This window comes from Sylvia atricapilla, chromosome 8 (genome assembly GCF_009819655.1).
Source record: "Sylvia atricapilla isolate bSylAtr1 chromosome 8, bSylAtr1.pri, whole genome shotgun sequence".
NCBI classification, from domain to species: domain Eukaryota; kingdom Metazoa; phylum Chordata; class Aves; order Passeriformes; family Sylviidae; genus Sylvia; species Sylvia atricapilla.
In genome coordinates this window covers 8641039-8659874 of record NC_089147.1, presented here as the reverse complement: position 1 = coordinate 8659874, position 18836 = coordinate 8641039, and the positions used below count along the sequence as shown (strand labels likewise).

The 18836-nt window shown below is 38.5% G+C and overlaps 1 protein-coding gene across 2 annotated transcripts in view; it reads right to left on the bottom strand.

The window, feature by feature from the left end:
- Nucleotides 1–18836, bottom strand: part of NRAP (nebulin related anchoring protein) — a 47385-nt gene that overhangs the window by 8796 nt on the left and 19753 nt on the right. For both annotated transcript variants that reach the window (XM_066323559.1, XM_066323560.1), the window contains exons 17-33: nucleotides 18059–18166; nucleotides 17402–17503; nucleotides 16673–16870; nucleotides 16428–16532; nucleotides 14075–14173; nucleotides 12930–13034; nucleotides 12365–12472; nucleotides 11438–11749; nucleotides 10299–10403; nucleotides 8115–8213; nucleotides 6192–6296; nucleotides 5693–5800; nucleotides 5157–5270; nucleotides 3648–3845; nucleotides 2132–2236; nucleotides 997–1095; nucleotides 74–178 (exon numbers count right to left, since the gene is read on the bottom strand). In XM_066323559.1, the coding sequence (XP_066179656.1) occupies nucleotides 74–178; nucleotides 997–1095; nucleotides 2132–2236; nucleotides 3648–3845; nucleotides 5157–5270; nucleotides 5693–5800; nucleotides 6192–6296; nucleotides 8115–8213; nucleotides 10299–10403; nucleotides 11438–11749; nucleotides 12365–12472; nucleotides 12930–13034; nucleotides 14075–14173; nucleotides 16428–16532; nucleotides 16673–16870; nucleotides 17402–17503; nucleotides 18059–18166 (2175 nt within the window). The remainder of the gene's footprint in view (nucleotides 1–73; nucleotides 179–996; nucleotides 1096–2131; nucleotides 2237–3647; nucleotides 3846–5156; nucleotides 5271–5692; nucleotides 5801–6191; nucleotides 6297–8114; nucleotides 8214–10298; nucleotides 10404–11437; nucleotides 11750–12364; nucleotides 12473–12929; nucleotides 13035–14074; nucleotides 14174–16427; nucleotides 16533–16672; nucleotides 16871–17401; nucleotides 17504–18058; nucleotides 18167–18836) is intronic.

Genomic DNA, 18836 nt, shown 5'->3' with positions numbered 1-18836 from the left:
CCATCTTTCTCGCCACTGCACAATTCATCCTGCATCTGAAATAAGTTGTAAGAAATATAGAACAAATTCTTACATCACTGAGGTTGGCTGCATTTATTCTTGCCCGTGTAAACTCTGGCAGACCCAGCGTTGGTGTGTAGTGATGCCGACTGTCCTCTCCTGCTGCTTTATACAGGCGCTAGGAAAGAGATCAAAGAGACAACTGAAATTAATTTTCTCTCTTGTTTCAATAATACAACAGCAGTACTTAAGTTGTTAATGATTGTGACAACTGTAGTCAGCCGTCATTGAAAATAGCTGAGTATATCATTGAAATGACAAAGCTTTTTTCTAGGCATAAAGATGTGGGGCTTTTGCTGGGCATAAAGGACATTTACACTAATTTTTATAAATATATGATGATGCCAAACCACTACATTCTCAGCCTTGCATTGTTACATTCCCAGCACGGCAAAAGTAGACCTAAGAATGTCAAGGGCATCATGAATGTATGTGAAATAAAAAGGCAAGCATTTCTGGTAGACTGGGCATATTTTCTAGCTTTGATTTTTTTTCTTCAAGTTACTATATATAATTTTGATCATTTTTCTATAGGTTTGTCTTGGGTTTTCAGAATTTAGAAAAGTGATGCTTTTCTAAAAAGGAAAAGGATCTTTGAGGAGCCCTCAAAGGTGGATCATGCTATGCAAATGAGCTCCCTCTAGAACACTCCACAGTCCTGATTTTTGAGTCTCTGTTTTGTGCAAAAAACTTGATAATGGAACTCTGTTATATGGATACTATGTGAGCTTTTTGAAAGAGATTGATTGAAAATGGTAATAAACGTTTGGAAACAACAACAAAAAATCTAACTGTGAAAAAGCACAAATCAGTGATGCTTTCACTTTTTTTGATGCATTTTGCTTTCAGAACAGGGTTGTCTCTTTCCCAGTTCCCCATCCTCAGCTTGCTGCATTTTGAAAAGCGTATTTTCTGATTCACGTTAGGAGAGCCTACCTCATTAGCAATCATATTGCTGAATTTTGCATGAAGGAGGCCAGGAGAGTCTGTCACCGATGTGTACTTGAAGGAATGTGGCTGCTGACGATATTTACTCTGAGTTCACACACAAAGAAAAATGAGCAGCATAAGTAAATTGCCTTGTCAGATAAGGGATTTTTTTCCAGTTCCAGTGGTCTAGTTCTGTTTCTTGTGCTTAAAACTCTGGTTTGTCTATTAATCCTTAGACTAATTTACCTTTTGCCATTCTGAGTTCAGTGCATTCAAGTCTCACAGGGGAAATGAAAAGTAAATAGGGAATAAAACGTGAAAGGAAAAGTGCTGCCATGCTGAATATGCTGAAAACAGTAATGAGGTTATTTCATCCATCGGTGTCATTAGCCCAGGGTAGTAGAATTACAGCAAAGGCAATCCAGTCCCAGTCCAGAGACAGAAGGAGCTGGACAAGCCCACTGTATATTTTTTGTGAGGAAAAAAAGGTTTCATCTGGCCTGTGGTCTGATGTCAGAATTGTGAAAAAACAATTGCAAAATCACTGCAAGCAGGGATATTTTTTTCCCTAGAACACAACTCCTACTTTTTCTCATTTCAAATGTATGTGAATATGGACTAAAAAAAAGCAAGATTTGAAACTAGGAGAAACTGTATGAAGAGAACATGACAGATGAAATAGAAGTCCATTTACAGAGGGAGAAAAACAATAGCACACAAAAGCAGTAGGTGAAAGCTAGACTGACTGTGAAGCAGTAGAGATGAGGACCCTGTTATACTCTGGGCACTGCACAGCTCATTCTAATTTTGGAGAAATAGTACAAGGTATTTATTACAGATAGGTACATCTTTGTTTTTAGTTGAAAAAGCCCATTTAAATTCCTAAATAAATAACATAAAATAGTGACCTCCTGGGTCTGAAACACAGGAGAAAAGATTTGCAAAATAAGTTAGAAAAGTTTGCAAAGCCTAAAACTCCATCAGGTTCACCCATCTGCAGTTTGGACACAAGTGGAATGATCAAACATAAGGGGAGGGAGTCTGGCATTATCCAGTGAGTCACTTTGCCAGCCCAGTCTAATAGAAAGACATCTGGCAAGCTCTTGTTCGTAGTGGAGAAATCAAAACCCTCTTTTGTTACCTCACTGATGAGTTCAGAAGCTTTCTTCTTTCCTTCAATCTCCAGGGCCCCTGGGGTAATACATCCAACGCCTCGCATAAAGTTCATGTCAGACCGATATAAATTCTAAGGAAAACCAAGCAGAAGTAATTATGAGTTTGCATTTGAGATGCCCTATATTTATTCACCCAAAAATATACAATAAATCCATCAAAATTAGTATCTACCACAGAGAGTTCGTACACATTGCCCTAAGATCTTGTGTTTCTGGATGTGTCTGTGTGAATACAGCCCTGACAGATCTACAGCACAGATGCAGGATTCTGAGGACTACTGAGCCTCATGAACACCAAATGCTGCTTCAGCTCCTGTCTTCCATTTGTAACCTTGAAAAAACATTTTCTAGGTACATGAATTTTTTTCATATATACTACATAAATCACAGGTAGATATTATTGATTTATAAATATACATATAATAATATCAGATTATAAAAACATAAGAAAATATATGGGGGGGGGTCTCTCTTAAGTAAGAGGAACTGCAGACAAACTAGACTTGATTTTTAACAGTTCTGAATGGTCATAACATAAGCAAGGAACACTAAGGAAATATAGCACTGAACCACTGCACACACTTCATGAAAATATTTTCCAGGCCACCAAACCTAGCAGAGACTCACTGTAAAAGCTAATTTTTCAAAAGTTACCAATAGATTCCTGATAAACACATTACAACAATATTATTTCATTTGATAATGAGAAGGATGAGGAGTAGAATGGATGGAAATCTGCCTCGGAATCTCTGATTGCGTATGTTTCACTCAAATTATGGCAACACAACTGGCATCTGATGTTACACTTGTTTGGACACAGTCTGTCATCTCTAAGTCTGTTGGCTGAAAGTGTAAGGTGATATACAGTAGCATTTTGTGGCCAGGTATGTTTTTAAGATACAGCCCCTCCTGAGGTCTGCAGGGACAATGTGATCTATGAAAAGCCCTTGGCCCAAGGCTCTGCCTACAGATTTGTAAGGCATCATTTAGTTAATTTTACCCAAGACTACATAGGGATTTAGGCTTATCCTCAGAATTTCAGTGGATGTGTCTTGGGCCAGAGCTTTTAAGTGTCTTACAAATCAAATCCTTCTTGTGAAAGTACACATGAAATTTCACCCAGATCCAAACCAAGTTGTAAAGGGTTTACAACTCCACCAAGTTACCCAGTTGGTAAAGGGTTTGCATTGTTAAAGAGACCTTAAAAAGGGTATTTTTACCAACTGTCCAATCATCCTCACTTGCAAACCCTTCTCTACCCAATCACCAATGACTACTAGACTTTATCTCTCAGAGTGGTGTGATCACACATTGTTCCACTGCTCAGTAAGATAAATGTCTGATTCCTGCACATAATCAAGGGGGAACAGCCATTGCTTATCCCTCAGCTGGTGCTCTTACACACGCTACCAGTTGTCAATGAGTTGGAGCAGAGCTGTCTCGCACCAGCAGGGAGGTATCCCTGGGACACTCTGCAATTACCTCACTCTGCAGTTTGTAGGCGTTCTTGGCACAGCGCAGCCTCACGTCGTCAGCCAAAGCCGTGTACTGGTGCAGCAGCTGCCTGTACTCCTGCTCACTCACCAGCGACTGGGCTCGCCTGGCGTGCACCAAGTGCACCATGTCCAGTGGCAGGTGGAAGTGAGACTTGGTGTCCTCAAAACCTTGCTTGTACTTCACCTATCAGATGAGAAACGGATTACATAGATAACACAGCGCAGTAATTAAAATTCAGGTTTTGATCAGAAGAGACGTTCCTCGTATTTTCTTCCATTTTGCAGCATAAATTATTCTTTTTAAAACAACTTCCCCAACTTGTTTAACCATACTGTGAAAGATCGATTATTATAATTAGAATATGTGGCAGCCTATTCTTCATCAAAAAGTAGCCATCTATATTATATTCCATTAAGCTAAAGTTATTTCTTTATTTACTTTTTTGTTACTTGATGCATTGAATCCATAAAATTACCCAAACTGCCTAGAGAAGTCCTAATTCACTGCATTTTTAGAAAGCGCCAAAAAAAGGGACAGCTGCTGCCTGAGAAAAATATGCAAGCAGCCTTATTTATATTAGAGTTAGAGCAAACCCTCAGGTAAAAATATCTGTTGATTTGGCCAGTTTAGTTCCATAATTTTAGACTACTATTCAGTGCTGGGTTGGTTTTCTTCACTTCTTGTCTCTGTCTAGAAGAAGAAAGGTGCAGAGATCTTCAAAGAACTTTTTTCATATGACATTTCCCAATCTGATTAGGCAAATTTGAGATGTTGAGGCTGTCCATCAGGATAATGAACTTCCAGAGTTACTGGTGGTCATCAAATAACTTAGAGTAACCTGACAGATTAATTCTTTAGACACTTTCTGTTACCTGTTTGCCTAAGCCTGCCATCACTACAAGACCAGCACTTCTGAGAACCACGAGCACACTCCCATACATTTCGCTGCCTTCTGGATCAAGCCACAGTCTTCAAAGTGAATTAAGGAGTTACATTTCTTATAGGCAAACAACAAATGATGTGATTCTTACACAAGTCAAGACCAGGTGGGAACCATTCCCCAACCAAAATGTCCGACTTGAAATTCCATAAATTCATTCATCCATAGGTCTTTCAGAAAAACAAATTGAAAATAAACACTGGATAACTAATTTAATTGACTTCTGTACAAGGATCAGTGCTAATTCTCAATTAAACTTGCCTCAGAGTGATGCTTTCACAGAGTAAAATATTCTCTGATAGTCAGCAGTGGTACGAAGCAGGGGAGTGTGCTAGAGCACAGGCTTCTTTTACTGTCAAATTAATGTTACTGTAAATAACATAGAAGAATGGCAAGAATATCACGATTATATTAAAATGTCTGGAAAGTAGGACAGAAAGCCTTAAGTTTTAAATAAGTAGGCTATTCCACAGCTAGTCCACATCTTCTTTGAGGAATGATACACAGTTAGAAAACCAACTCAAGAATGCCTCCATCTTCTTCCTTATACTTACATCACTCTGCAGAGATGTTGCACGGACTGAATGTGCAATATGAATGTCACCATCCAGGCCACAAGAGCCAGCCATCTGCCCTTTCATTTTCTGAAATGCCTCCTTATATTTGTGCTAAAAAGGAAGCAGGAAGAAAAATGTGGGTAGAAGTAAAAATAAGTATTAGTCCAGCTGTTAAAACCTGAATAAAAGGGCTTTTATAATACAGTAAATTCTGACAATATTCAGTATGATAATACATCTGAATGAAGCTTTAGTGGGTTCTAGGAAGAACTCACCCAACTGCAATCCCTGTGATTGTTCAGTCACTGCAGCAGGGAAACTGCTCAGCTTTGCTTTCACAAACCTGCCTTTGCTTATTTACCAGTTACACCTCACTGTGGCTGCAAAAGCACTAACTAGTCTGAGGCCAGATGTCTCCCAGATGCAGAGCTGGTTGGACATGCTGTTTCCATCAGGAGTCACTCAGCAGGGCAGATACAGCCTGGAGTGACTGACACGTCCTGCTGGACAATTTCAGCAGCGGGTTCACGTACATCACTTATGATTTCACCCGAAGCCTTTGCTGCCTGGAAGGGGATGGCATCCAGTCTCAGCTGATAGCCACCATCTTTCATCCTTCTCCAGGACTCCTTGTAACGAGTCTAGGAAATATGGAACAGAAATAAAGAAGGGTTGCTGTTCAGAGGGCTGGCATTTGCAGCATTATTGAGACCCTAGAAAATTTACCACATGGGTTTCATTCTATTCCAATGCAGAGGGCAAACACAAATGAAATTATCAATGCACAACACGAATTATCACAAGACAAATGTCCATTTTAAAAGACTGTTTGTTCATTCTTAATCTTTCTACTGCAGGTGAAGTTGGATAAGAAAACTGAATTCCCATGCTACTTCAGAAATATTTAAATCATAGAATGATCATATACTGGGGAAAGGAAAGAAATCTAGTACAATTTCCTGTTTAGAACAAGCAGCAAAGCACTATCAACATTTACGCTTTCCTTTAAAATATTAAAGGTCAGGTTTATACCTCACTGATATTCATAGCATTTAATTTGGCCTGAAGGATTTCAGGAAGATCTGTCGTTGGCGTATACTGATGTTTTATACTCTCTCCATGCTCCTTGTACAGTCTCTGCAAACAGAGATGAATTTCAGTAGCAAGTACTCTCTACATGTTCAATCATTAGTTCAAACAAAAACATTAACAATTAAGTTTATGGAAAACAAACACTACAGAAAAAAGCAGAGGCATTAATAAATACAGGTAATTGTATCAGTCGAAATGGATTCAAAAGGCTTTGGGAGTCTGATATACTAATCAACTAAAGTATGCTAGAGAGGAGCTCCTTGAAGTTTTGAGTGTGTAAATCAATGTATATGAAAATTCAGATATTTGAATATCAATTTGATAAAACTTCTAACATATGTGAGTGGGGAGAAGAAAAATAAATGGTAGTGATTAAGGGTACAGCAGTGAGTAGCCCATTAGCACTTTGAAATTCCACAGAAATACAGGGAGTTGAAGATCCCCAAACACCTTTCCAAAGATGTTCAATTTCAGCTGATAAATGGGATGGTAGTTGTCTGTGCAATTACTCCAAATTTATTTCCAGAGTTAGTTGCAAAGAAGTGCTCAATAGTCAATGGGAAGAGACTTAAACACCTCAGAAGGTGATTTATCCCATCACAGAAGGGGCCTCTGTGTGTGCCACTCCCACCAACCCTTGGAGAAAGAACACAGAGCTGGCCCAGGACAAGATAACTTTCAGATGTCTGCAGACAGGTAAGAGGAGTTCTGTGCAATTAACTGAACTTCCCCAGCAATGGCTATGCAGAGTTCTCCTTCTCATATTGCTTTTCTTTGCTAACCTAGTTTTCTTCTTACATTGACACCATAACTTTCAGATGAGTACAGACAGACACCTTTATTTGGCCTTAGACATGACCCATGCCTGGAGCACCTGACTGGCCTTTCCCAGGCCATTATTTCTGCAGGAGAGTTTGAGACCCTCTAGATTAAAATGGAACCCTCCATTTCACCTATCTGACACTTTTTTAGCAGCTGGGCCCACTTGTATTGCAGCTCTGTAAGAGAAAAATTAATGAGAACTCCATGTGTAAAGAAGTAGAGCACCAGACTGATTTTGACTGTGGCTCAGTGGAACAAAATGACTTATATTTATCCTGCCTGAGATGTAAGCCTTTTGGATCTTATTAATTAAACCAAAGGCACAGACACCAAAAGTATTACAATAGCATGTGTTTTACACAAAGTCTTTCATCTTCTCCTTCACTTTAAAAATATCTATTTTCATAATAAAACATCCTCTCATGTTTGAAACTTGTCTTTTTTGAGTGACTTTTGCTTATTATTCACTTCTGTATTATCCCAGTTAAGTCTACAATATTTTTAAATCGCTCTTCTATTAAAAATAAACATGTTTAAACACCAAACAGCCTCAATTCTTCTCTTTAAGGTTTCCCCTCCTGGATTTCTCTCTCTCAGCAGGATGACAGCTTGAAATAATTTATTTTTCCTTCCTTGTCATGCTGCCTTACATTTTGTTTCCAAAGAATATGCAGAAACTGAAATTTGAAAGATGTGTTTGAAAAGGGGAAAGAACCCCAAACATGTTCTTCTTTAATGAATATCAAAAGGCCAAAATTCTTTAAAGGTCAAAGGTCGGTCTTACTGCTAAATTTTACTTCTGAAAATAAATGGGAGAGAAAGTGCTTTCTGTATGAAAATCCCATTAATTTCTGCGGTATCTCTTCCCAATCCAAGTTAGAAAAGTGCTCTTTGTGGGATGCACCACACCAGAATACAGAAGTTTCACGGTTCCCAATGATAATCTCACAGAAAGAAAGAGAGAGAAAGCCAGTGCTTCAATCAGGTCGTTCAAAGAGGATACCACTCTTATAATCATAATGTATATACATTATAACTTACATCCACAGCCTGGTTATAACTAATTCTAGCCTGGATCATCTCAGGAGTGTCTTTAATACTGGTAAACTTCAAAGCATATGGATGCTGACGGTACTTCTTCTGTTGAGCAGAAAAAGATCAAAGCTGTGAATTTTGTGCTGCTCTTTCATGCTATTTGAAAGAGAAAAATCATAGGTTGCTGGAGATTAGAGTGAATTTGTGAACATAATTATTATTCTTCTTTCCTCATCTTTATGTCTTAGGTACTTTCAGATTAATATTTGTTTCAATTTAACAATAACCTTTTGCCAATTAACATTAATCTTTAAATATAAGAAAAGTATTTCAAAACCAGGTCCTGCTTACCTAAATACTCCAGAACTCAGGATTTTAAAATCTTTTCTACATTACTTCAAACAGAGTATGACCTATGGTGTTTTTAATTTATAGTTCCTTTAAGCAAGAAATGATAGACATTTGTAGTGTGCTAATGGCAACTATTTGACTTATTGTTTAGGGGTTTAGGTTGCCTCCTTAAACCTGCAGAAAATCTGTGCAGTCATTGACACTGTACCTAATTGTTATGGCATATATTCTAGATAATGATATTAATTTTGCTTGGTATTAAGGACTCATAGTAGCTTCTGAGAGATTCTTGGTCCTGTTATATATACATAATTAAGGTGTAGGCAGTTCAATGAAAAAATGACACTTTTTTCCATTTGGCCAGGTCACTAAAAGCTTCTCTTCCTGCAGGAGTTGTCTTAAATCCATCAATACCCTTATCACTTCCCCAAATAGTACATACTGAAATTTCCAAGTGCCTGAGATAAACTCATGGTTCATCATTTTCCTTTAAACTGAGCTGTGGCCTGAAGAAGTTTATTTGAAACCACATCTTCACCCTTCAAAGACTAAAAATACCAATGTAAAACACATAAGGACTTTAAAGTATTGTAAGTTTTGGTTTCCAAAAGTAGTATCTTAAAAATGAGCAATCTTACTGAGTCTAACAGGGAACAAAAGTGGCTTATGCCTCATCTTAATCAGATTTGGAGACAAAGCAGAGCTGACCAGAACAGCTCTGCATAAAATTGCTAGAGATTATATTCTGGCAATTGCTTTTTAGCACTATTAGAAGGACTAGTCATTATATGTAAGAAACGAAAAGGCTCCTAGCAACCTAACGTTACTTAGTACTCACAATAAGGTTGAGATGAACAACCTAGGGGGTCAAATTTCTACTCAGCAGTTTTCACTACTCTAACATCCAGATGGAATACCTATACAAAGTCACAGTTACTATTCCATCTGGCCAGATTCACAGTTACTGTACCAGCTTTTATAAGGCTACCTTGCTTGACACTAGCTGAGGATCTCGTTTATTGTGTCTAAAAAACCATCCTTCTTCACAATGGATGATTACACGAGGGACAAAATAGTTTTAGCAACCAGCCAGTTGTGAAAAGATGTGTACTTTTCTGTACTTTTCTGAGATACCGCAGACTGAATGGACACATGATTCCTGCATCATAGCAATTGAAAAATCACAAGGTTCAATCTCTTACAGAAACAGATTTGGCCAGCAGAAATATCAGAAATAACCCTGAAATAACAGAAACAGAATTCTATGAACATTTTAACCATTTCTACCAGAACTTCATTTGAAGGTCTCATGGGACAGGCACAAAGTATTTATTCTAGAGTCTGCCTTCTACTGAAAGTGATATTGGTTATTGGGAGAAATAAGGATGAAAACTACTTGGGCTGATAGCTACAGACAGAGATATCTATATGAATTTCAATAGCTAGCATGAATATATATGAAAAATGAGCAAGAAGGAAACATGTATCTGTTATAAAAGAAGGTTCTGGGTCCAGTGGCTCCATCTTTTCATCATCTCTCCTGTTTTGCTTCATTAAAAAGGTGGGCTAGTGGGTAGAAATTGAGCACTGTTTGATTGCCATTATTATTCATAATATCATTTGTCACCTACTTTGTTTTTGCAAAGGCTATATGGACTCCTACTGGTATGTGTTTGGTATCTGGTTTCCCTCTAATTACCAGTCCTATCCCTGGTTTTGAGGGCTTTCATGTGGTATGCCTTTTTCTTTCCCCTTTGAGTGGAAATTATTTTAATTTTATACAGACATTTTGCACACATTATGCAGCAAATTCAGTTACATGCTGTCATGAAATCTCACCTCACTAATGAGTTCTCCTGCCTTCTTAGCCTGTTCCACATTTAATGACCCAGTGGCTATCCATCCAGCTCCTTTCATCCAGTTCAAATCCGCTCTGTATCGGTTCTGACAAAGGTAAGAAAATGTCCTATTGTTGGTGTTCGTACACTTAAAATGCCATTAAAGGATTTAGACATCTCCAGAACAACAATGAAGTCAAATTAGCGTCTACTTTTGTTTTATTCACTATTGCATAGCTGCAAGGAAAACAAAAAAATATAGAAAGAAATAGAAGGACTCACCAGCAGTTGTGCAATATGCCTTGCAAGGTAATTTTTAAAAGTGGTCTACATCTTACTGTTGTCTGCAATTCTTACTCTAACTTCAGTTTTATTGTATATGGAGAACTCTTTAAAAGATAATCCATGACTTGCTATAAAAAGAAAATGATGCATAGCATCTCCCAAACCATACCCTTTTGTTTTACTGGAGAGAAAACCCTTTATTTTGTTTGTTTTTTCATGTGTCTTTAAGGTAGAAGAGTACCGGAGCACTTCTCACTTTCCTCACAAAATCTCTCCTACCAACAGTACTGAATTTCAAATACTTGGCTGTAAGTCAGGTTTCTCTAAGATGGCATAAAGGTTTCAGCAGTCAACAATACCTGTGCACATTTCTATCTCTGTCTCCTTGATAAGTTCTGACTTACAGCCTCAGAATGGAAAGTCTAACTTCACTGTTTACAGTATCAGACAGTTCATCTGATGATTACAGCTGAACATGTGGTCTCCACATGGAATTTTATCACCAGTTTTATTACCATACATTATTTAACCTCCCTGCACATTAGGAAACAAAAATAAATGTACATCATATAGGAATCCTAGTGTTTTATTAGCATTTGAAGTAGGCTTTGAAGAAGCCATGCTCATAAATGGAGTTATAAGCCTCCTCAAAACACTGCACAACTGAAATATATCTCTTGAGGAAATAAGTGGTTAATATTTACTGTTAATATTCACTGTTTAATAGCTGAAAAATTAGATGCATAAAGATGCCATGGCATTACAAGCATAAATGTCTGAAGAAAGTCAGCCCTAAGTGGGGCTGAGGAAGGGCTGGGTGAGAGGGTATTGAAATATGTGAAGTTTTGGACTTACATCACTTTGCAATCCATAGGCCCACTTGGCCCATGCCACTCTCCTGTCAGTAGGCAAGGCTGTGTACTGGTGGAGAGATGTCTTGTATCCTATATCTGTGGCCAGATTCTGAGCCTTTTTGGCATGAACAAGGTTAACCATGTCCATGGGGATCTGGAACTGACTCTTTGTGCCCTCAAAGGCTTTCTTGTACTCCAGATCACTCTGCAACTTTGACATCTGCAGGGAATGAGCCATCTGAGAATCTTCCTCCACAGCTTTTACTCCAATGAGCTTACCCTTCATCTTCTCATAGCCTTCCTTATATTTAACCTGTGAAGAGGAAAACAGACCAAGGGTAAATGATTTAAACTGACAGACCTACTGGGAGTAAAGCAATGATCTGTCAGTGGCGTGGCACGCTGGGTCCTCAATACAAGCAAGTAAGAGGATCGTTTGCAAAAGAGAACTGGAATGCCTTAGAAATTAGTGTCTATAAAGAATAATCCCTTTCTTGATAATATTATGCTCACAAAAATCTGTAAGAAATATTTTCTTTTTGGTTCTCTCTAGGAAAAACAACATTCTTCAGGCAGAGAGGTCAGAGGGCTCTTTCAGGAATTTTCTGGCCAGGCATAGATGTATTAAGTTATGATGTTTCACAGGACATTTCCACTTCATTTTGAGTTCTAAAATTCACCCTTGGATCAAAATGAGAATAGGAAAACACAGTCAGCATGTGGGGAAAAGCTCTGAATTGCTCAGAGCAAACCTTCTGACTAATTACAGAATGCCAATCACCCAGACAACTCCTCCATCACTCCTTAGCATGAATCGAGTGAGGGTGGCTCAGGGCACTGAGACATATGTGACACATCCCCAACACCAGCAGCAACCTGGACTGTCAGCTGTCTTAAGAAAAAGAAGGCTGATGGAGTCCATACTCACATCACTTGCCAGATCCCTCTTTGCCTTAGCTGTCAAGAATGACAAAGCATCCAAACGAAGCACAAATCCCTTTTCCTTCTGCTTCTCCCAGCCACTCCTGTAGAGTTTCTAAAGAGATGACAACAGCACAGTTTCTTTATTACCATCAACCCATTCTGTTTGTTCTGTAGTCACAGTGAAAGCTCTCAAGTAATGAGTCCCTCCTACACTCCATGCCCAGAAACCTTATGGCTACAGATCAGATCCTGGTGTCTTCCTTTACATCCTGTAACTGTGGATTCTGTGGTTACTGCAAGCCCCCCAATATCTCACTGGTTCCACTGAAACTGTCAGTGTGCCACTCACCTGGAAGCATGTGAAAAGTGCACAGCTTCAAACTCTAGAAGTGGCAAGTCTTCAGAACAGCAGATGTGACTGCCGTTTATTAGGAGTATGGAATTAAATTTCAAGTTTTTATACCTAAAACATGAGGACCTTCTCTGAGAAAGAACATAACTTTTACCTACACAACAAGTATTTCACAGCAGCTGTGACTATTCACAGGAGTGAGGGAATCACACAGTACCTCACTGATATTGGCAGCATTTGCTTTGGCCAGCATGAAGACAGGGTCATCTTTGCTGATGGTGTATTGATGAAGAAACTGTTCTTTTCCTGATCTGTAGGCAACCTGACGACAGGGAGCAAAGCAGGGTCAACAAGCAGTAGTCAACATTTAATGTTGAAGGAATACTGGTTAAAACACCCCAAAAATTCAAGGATTTGTAAGAGTTAACTTATTTGAGAAAGTTATTTTTTAGCATCTTGAGCTTTTGTGTTAAATACTGAGTTAAAAACTGACATAGAGAGTAAGGTTGACCAAACTATTCATGGGTAAATTTCAGTGCAGCTGTGAAATAGCACATATATCAGGATACCTCAATTTTATTTCCCAAAGTTAGCCACTTATCTAGCTATAAAGCTGACAGCAGCTCATACTCTATATAAAATGCATGCAAGAACATATTTCACTCGATGTTAAACTGCAGCTACTTCTTGGGTAGAATGGAAGTCTTTAATAGGGCATAGAAACAGAGAATTTTAGGCATGAAATAAAGAACATTAAGCAATTGAATCTGCAGAGATCATTTGTGACCTAAATGTAATTGCTGACACAATACTCCAGTGAGGACTAAGATTATAACTTTGAATGAAAACATCAAGGACCTTTTATGTTCTGAGTAGAAATCATCTCCATTTTATATCCCAGGGCTACAACAGCAGAGAAATGAATTGTTCTGTTTTAGCCCATGAAGTTCTTGGAAGAGCTGTTGAAAAACTATGAAAATATGCCCCATTTCACAAAGTGCTACATTTCTTACATCCCACAGAAAAAGAAGTCCCTACTATAAAGCCCTAAATCTATGAGATTTACTATTCTGATTTCAGCACACACAGAAAGGCAGCTTGACCAGCACACGAGAGATAAGTAGCATGCCCATTCCAAATGGTGCATGATTTTTGTTCCTGTTGTTATAGTTCAAAGAATGCAAGGAGAGAATTAATCAAATAAACAAATAAAACCCTTCAGAATGAATCTGAAGAAGATTTATGTATTGAAAGGCTTCATGACTGGGGGCCGTCTTACCATCACCCTGATGTACATATGTCAGCAATGACCACATTATGCCTAAGCTGCTTGCAAAGAGACAAATTCAGTCAAGGACTCACATCACTTTGAAGTTCCTGGCTTTTCTTGGCATGCTTGATCTGAGAACTGTCAGCCACACTGGTGAACTTCAGAGCATCAGCCTTCTGCCTGTACTTTTTCTACAGCAAATTAAAGCAAGTTACACAAAATTTTCTACACAGTACTTGCCCTCCCCCAAAATATATCACTTGTAAAAAATACATGAGTGATAGTGCCAGAAAATTCCCAAGACAGTTTTAAGACAGGTTTCAACAAGATAAACTTCCAAGTACTGCCCAGTGCTGATATTTTGAGGTGAGGAGGGCAGTGCACAAGTGTGTGCCAAATGCACTGCTGCTGACACATGGATATCTTTGGTGCCAGATGTGCTGACAACATATCTTACAGGACCTAGGCTGCACACCAACCAGTGATTGGTGTTCACAACCTGGGTATGACTTAAGTCAGGACCCAAGAGAGCTGATAAGCCACACAGTCAGTGTTATTATCTCATTTCCCCACAAGAGACTTCTCAAGCACATGCATGGGTGGTTCAAATCACAGAGCATATGTTATTGAGATATTTTTAAATTATTAAGATGATAATTAAATTAGAACAAGCAATTTCAGAGCCCTGAAAGTAACTTGGATTCAAAATCTTCCCCATCCTCTCAAAACCTTTCTCTTTTCAAAGCAGAGCTAGGCATAGACATTGCAGTCAGGCCTTTCTGAGATGAACAGATATGAGAGGCCTCCACAAGGCTCAGTTGTCAGATATGGGAAAAAATATTGTCCTTTATTCATCCTCTGGTGCCAGTATTTCTATAAAATCCAATTGAATGGACAAATGTGTGTAGAGACTAAAATTTTTAGTTTGATAAATAAGACTGTCAGTAGTTTCATTCCCTTTTACACTTTGTTTTACATCTGAAAGACACTGAAGTGAATGGAAAACTTTAATTGACTTCATAAGGCTTTAGAACAGACCTGTTTTAAAGTAATGTCTTTGCCTCAACCTTTTGCACCACTCATTTGAGAGCGAGCTAAGCATTCTTTCTTTCTTTGAGACAGTACAAGGAAATGCAGGACTCTGTTTCAAGACCAGTGTGACAGGGGAGACCAAGCAAACACTTCTTGTATACTTTAATTGAATTCTTATTCTACCAGTTCAGTCATGAATTGGGGCATTCCACCTAGAATGCATTTTTTTTCATTATCTGGTATTTCAGGAGAAAAATTCTTCTGTTTGAACTGATGGGTGAACAGATCAGTTTACACTGTGTCTCTGCTAGGGGAACACAAAATAGAAGTTAAAAAAGCATGCAGCACTTCAAAGAGGTGCTCATCGCTTTATTTTAGAAACCTGGAAGGGAGGGAGGCAGATTAAAAACAGCATGTTTTGTCACATTGCACGGAACACAATGTAGTGACATCCTGCAAAGAAATGACAAAATACCAGGCTTTGTATGGCAACAGAAATCTCTAAAATAATATCCACCAGTCTCTAGTTTAAGTGACTGTCAGCTGTCTCGTGGCCTTGCACAGCACTGGCTGGAAAAGGCAGATCATTATGGATTAAATAGTTGTGGAAGTGATTATTACTACAGCACACCCCAGAAGCAGATGTCAGTCTACCCATAGCAAGACACCAGATCTGAGGTAGCTGCTCTTCTTTTGTTTCAAAGATGTATTTTTTCCCCTTGTAGGAGCAGTGAGAGGATGTCAGAGACCCAAGGTGTCAGAGAGTGTGATCGCCAGTAACTAACTGGCTTCTGTTCCTCCTTCCAGAACTAAGTGGGATTTTATCCTTCTTGTCAAACTTCCCCTAATTTATTCTTCTCTCTGTTCTCTAGCTTTCCTAGGACTAGTGAGACTGTTCAACCATAGCTAAGAAGCTGAGGAAGTTTACTTCCATAAGGTTAATGGAGTGCAAAGCCATGAATTAATAAAGCAAAAGCAATGAAAAGGAAGGAAAGCTGAAGTTGCCCGTAAAGTCACAGCCCCTATTTGACAAGGAGCAAGGAAATTTTCAACTATGGCTAACAAATATCTAATTTTTCAGCACTGCTCCCGAAAGCCTCTTTGTACTTCATGCAACACATGAAACTCAATGGAAATTCAATGCTGATCTGCAAAATAAAATAGACAGGAGAACGAGAAGAGGTGGAAGCATAACTACAGGGATTCCTACCTCACAGGTAATTTCGATAATTATATAAAGGGAAAACCCAGGATCTTCTAAACTATAGAATAACTAAATTATGCCCATCAGTTTTTTGAATTTCTCAGACATTCCTTGTTAGGAATCCCTTACTTATTCCACATAATGTAATGGAATATATGTGCATGAACCTTTGAACGGACAACAGACCAAAGCCTGAGAACTTTGCTTACCTCACTGATTAAATCTCCTGCCTTTCTGGCTTGTTGTATATTAAGACTTCCTTCTGTGATACATCCAGCTCCTTTCATCCATGTCAGATCTGCCCTATATTGGAGCTGAAGAGGAAAATTACATTTATTGGCACGGGGAACACAAGTATAAGTGTTCTTATGAAACAAGAATTAACATTAAATGGAAAAAGTTATAATCTCTTGTAATGTTTTTTAACAGTTAAACTGGGTGCACATCATCTTACATCACTCTGGAGACCATAGGCCTTCTTTGCCCACTTGGTCTTCATGTCTTCTGGAAGAACTGTGTAGTCATGGAGTCTCGTTCTGTAATCCAAGTCACTGGCAAGAGCCTGAGCCTTCTTTGCATGCCTCAGGTTTATCATGTCCATGGGCAGGTGGAAATGGGCCTTGCTCTCCTCAAAACCCTTTTTGTAGGCAATCTAGAAATAGGGAGGAAAATAGATTGTCTGTATCAGATATTACAAAGCTTAAGTCACCCCTCTTGTTTGGGTCCTTGGGCAGATTAGGCACAAAAAACCCCAGACACATGTAGAATCAGGTCCTGTAAGACACAGAACAGAGGCCAGGGTAAATTTTCAGGATTCTAGAGACATTTTCTCTATTACAGTACATCTTACTTTCAAACATACCCTTACAGACTTGAAAGTTCTGTGCGAAAGTGTTTATACTGAGGTTTTAATATGATGATATTTTATTCATATTGAGGTTTTAACAGGATATTTTACAGGTTATTTTAACAGGATATTTTCCTGCCCCCAAATAAGGACACCATTGCCCAAAATCCCCTGCTATGCAATCATTGCAGATTAATAGATGGTGAAGGAAACCAATTTTGTTAAATGCTTCCAAGAATTTCTTACAGTGAGAGCAGGAACAGTGGTAGACTGCACAGTGTTGCTGAAAGTTTCCTAATTATGAAAAACATCCTTTGAGAATGAGAAATAATTTACCTCACTACTCATCTTGGCCACCTTCAGAGAGTGTAAAAGTCTTGAATCCTTAGTCTCAGTTGCTTTTCCTTTTGTTTTTTCATATTCTTCTTTATATTTAATCTGTAAAAAAACCAGCATAAATCTAAGAATATTTCCAATTACCCATGCCATAAGGAATATGTTTCTCATTGGTTATTTGGATGCTCAAAATTTAGAAGAGCTTAGTCTGATTCTCTCATTGTCACTTCAAATTTCCCAGATTTTCTCAGAAATTCCAAAGATGCAAGGTCAGTCTCACTTATGAGGTCTTTAACCTGATTGTTTTTATACACATGTGTTTATGTTAAGGAGCAGACTAAAGAAATATGCATTCCCTTTGTAGTAGTTTATAATACTATTTTTAAGGTCATAAACAATTCAAAACACTGAATTTCACTAGGGGTTTATTGTGTAAATTTTGCTTCACTCTGTCCACATGGCTTTTAAAAATAATTTTTGGAGAGTGAAATTTTACAGCAGAATCTGAGAAAGTTTCCAACTGTTCATCAGCAATTGAGAAAGATGGACAGCCAAATGCAGGATTTAAAAATCCAGGTGACGTGAGCTATGCTTTGTATCCCTGTGTTATATCTACTTATATAAAGAATAACTCCCAGGTAACTAAATGTAACATACATCACTGGCAAGATCCCTTGAAGCTTTGGCAGCAAGTAAAGGCAGAGAATCAAGTTTCATTTCAAAGCCCCGGCCCTTACTCTTCTCCCAGCCTTCTTTGTACTTAATCTGAGAAAGGAAAGACGGAAACATGTCACCTATACATAAACACATAGGATTTACAAACAAACATGGAAATGACTCAGAGAAAAACAGAAGCATAAATATGCTCAGTCCACAAACTGAGACCTTCTTAAGTCACAGTTCACTGTCATTTTGAGCTAATTAATCATCTAGGATTAAGTCAAAATTTTCTTCTTGGAGTTCACAGGTGCTTAATAATGTCCCAGAACATCCACCAGTAATTCTCAATTTCAAACAGATATGGAGGAAGGAGGGTTTTTCAAAATTGCCTCTGGTTATGTCTACCTATGCAAATAGTATAGATCTATAGGAGCTGATCTATAGGCAGAAGAGCTGGTGCTAAGAACCAGACAAGACACCACTCATTGCAGGATTTTCTCACCCCCAAACTATAACCAGGCAAGTCCCATGCACTGAATTGGAAGCTGCAGCTCTTTACAGGAGCTCCTGGAGAGCATTCCAAAGGAATCCAGCTCATGTGCTCTGAGCCCACCCCGCAGTGAGAAGCAGAGGTCAGTGAAGCAGCCCTTGTGATCAGGAGATTGTCTTCAGAAGAACACTCCTGACCCACACTATCCCACAAACACCCATGAAATGCATGAGAATCACATCTTCAACTACTGAAAGTTAGTGGAACTTCAAGTAATAGTCTTTC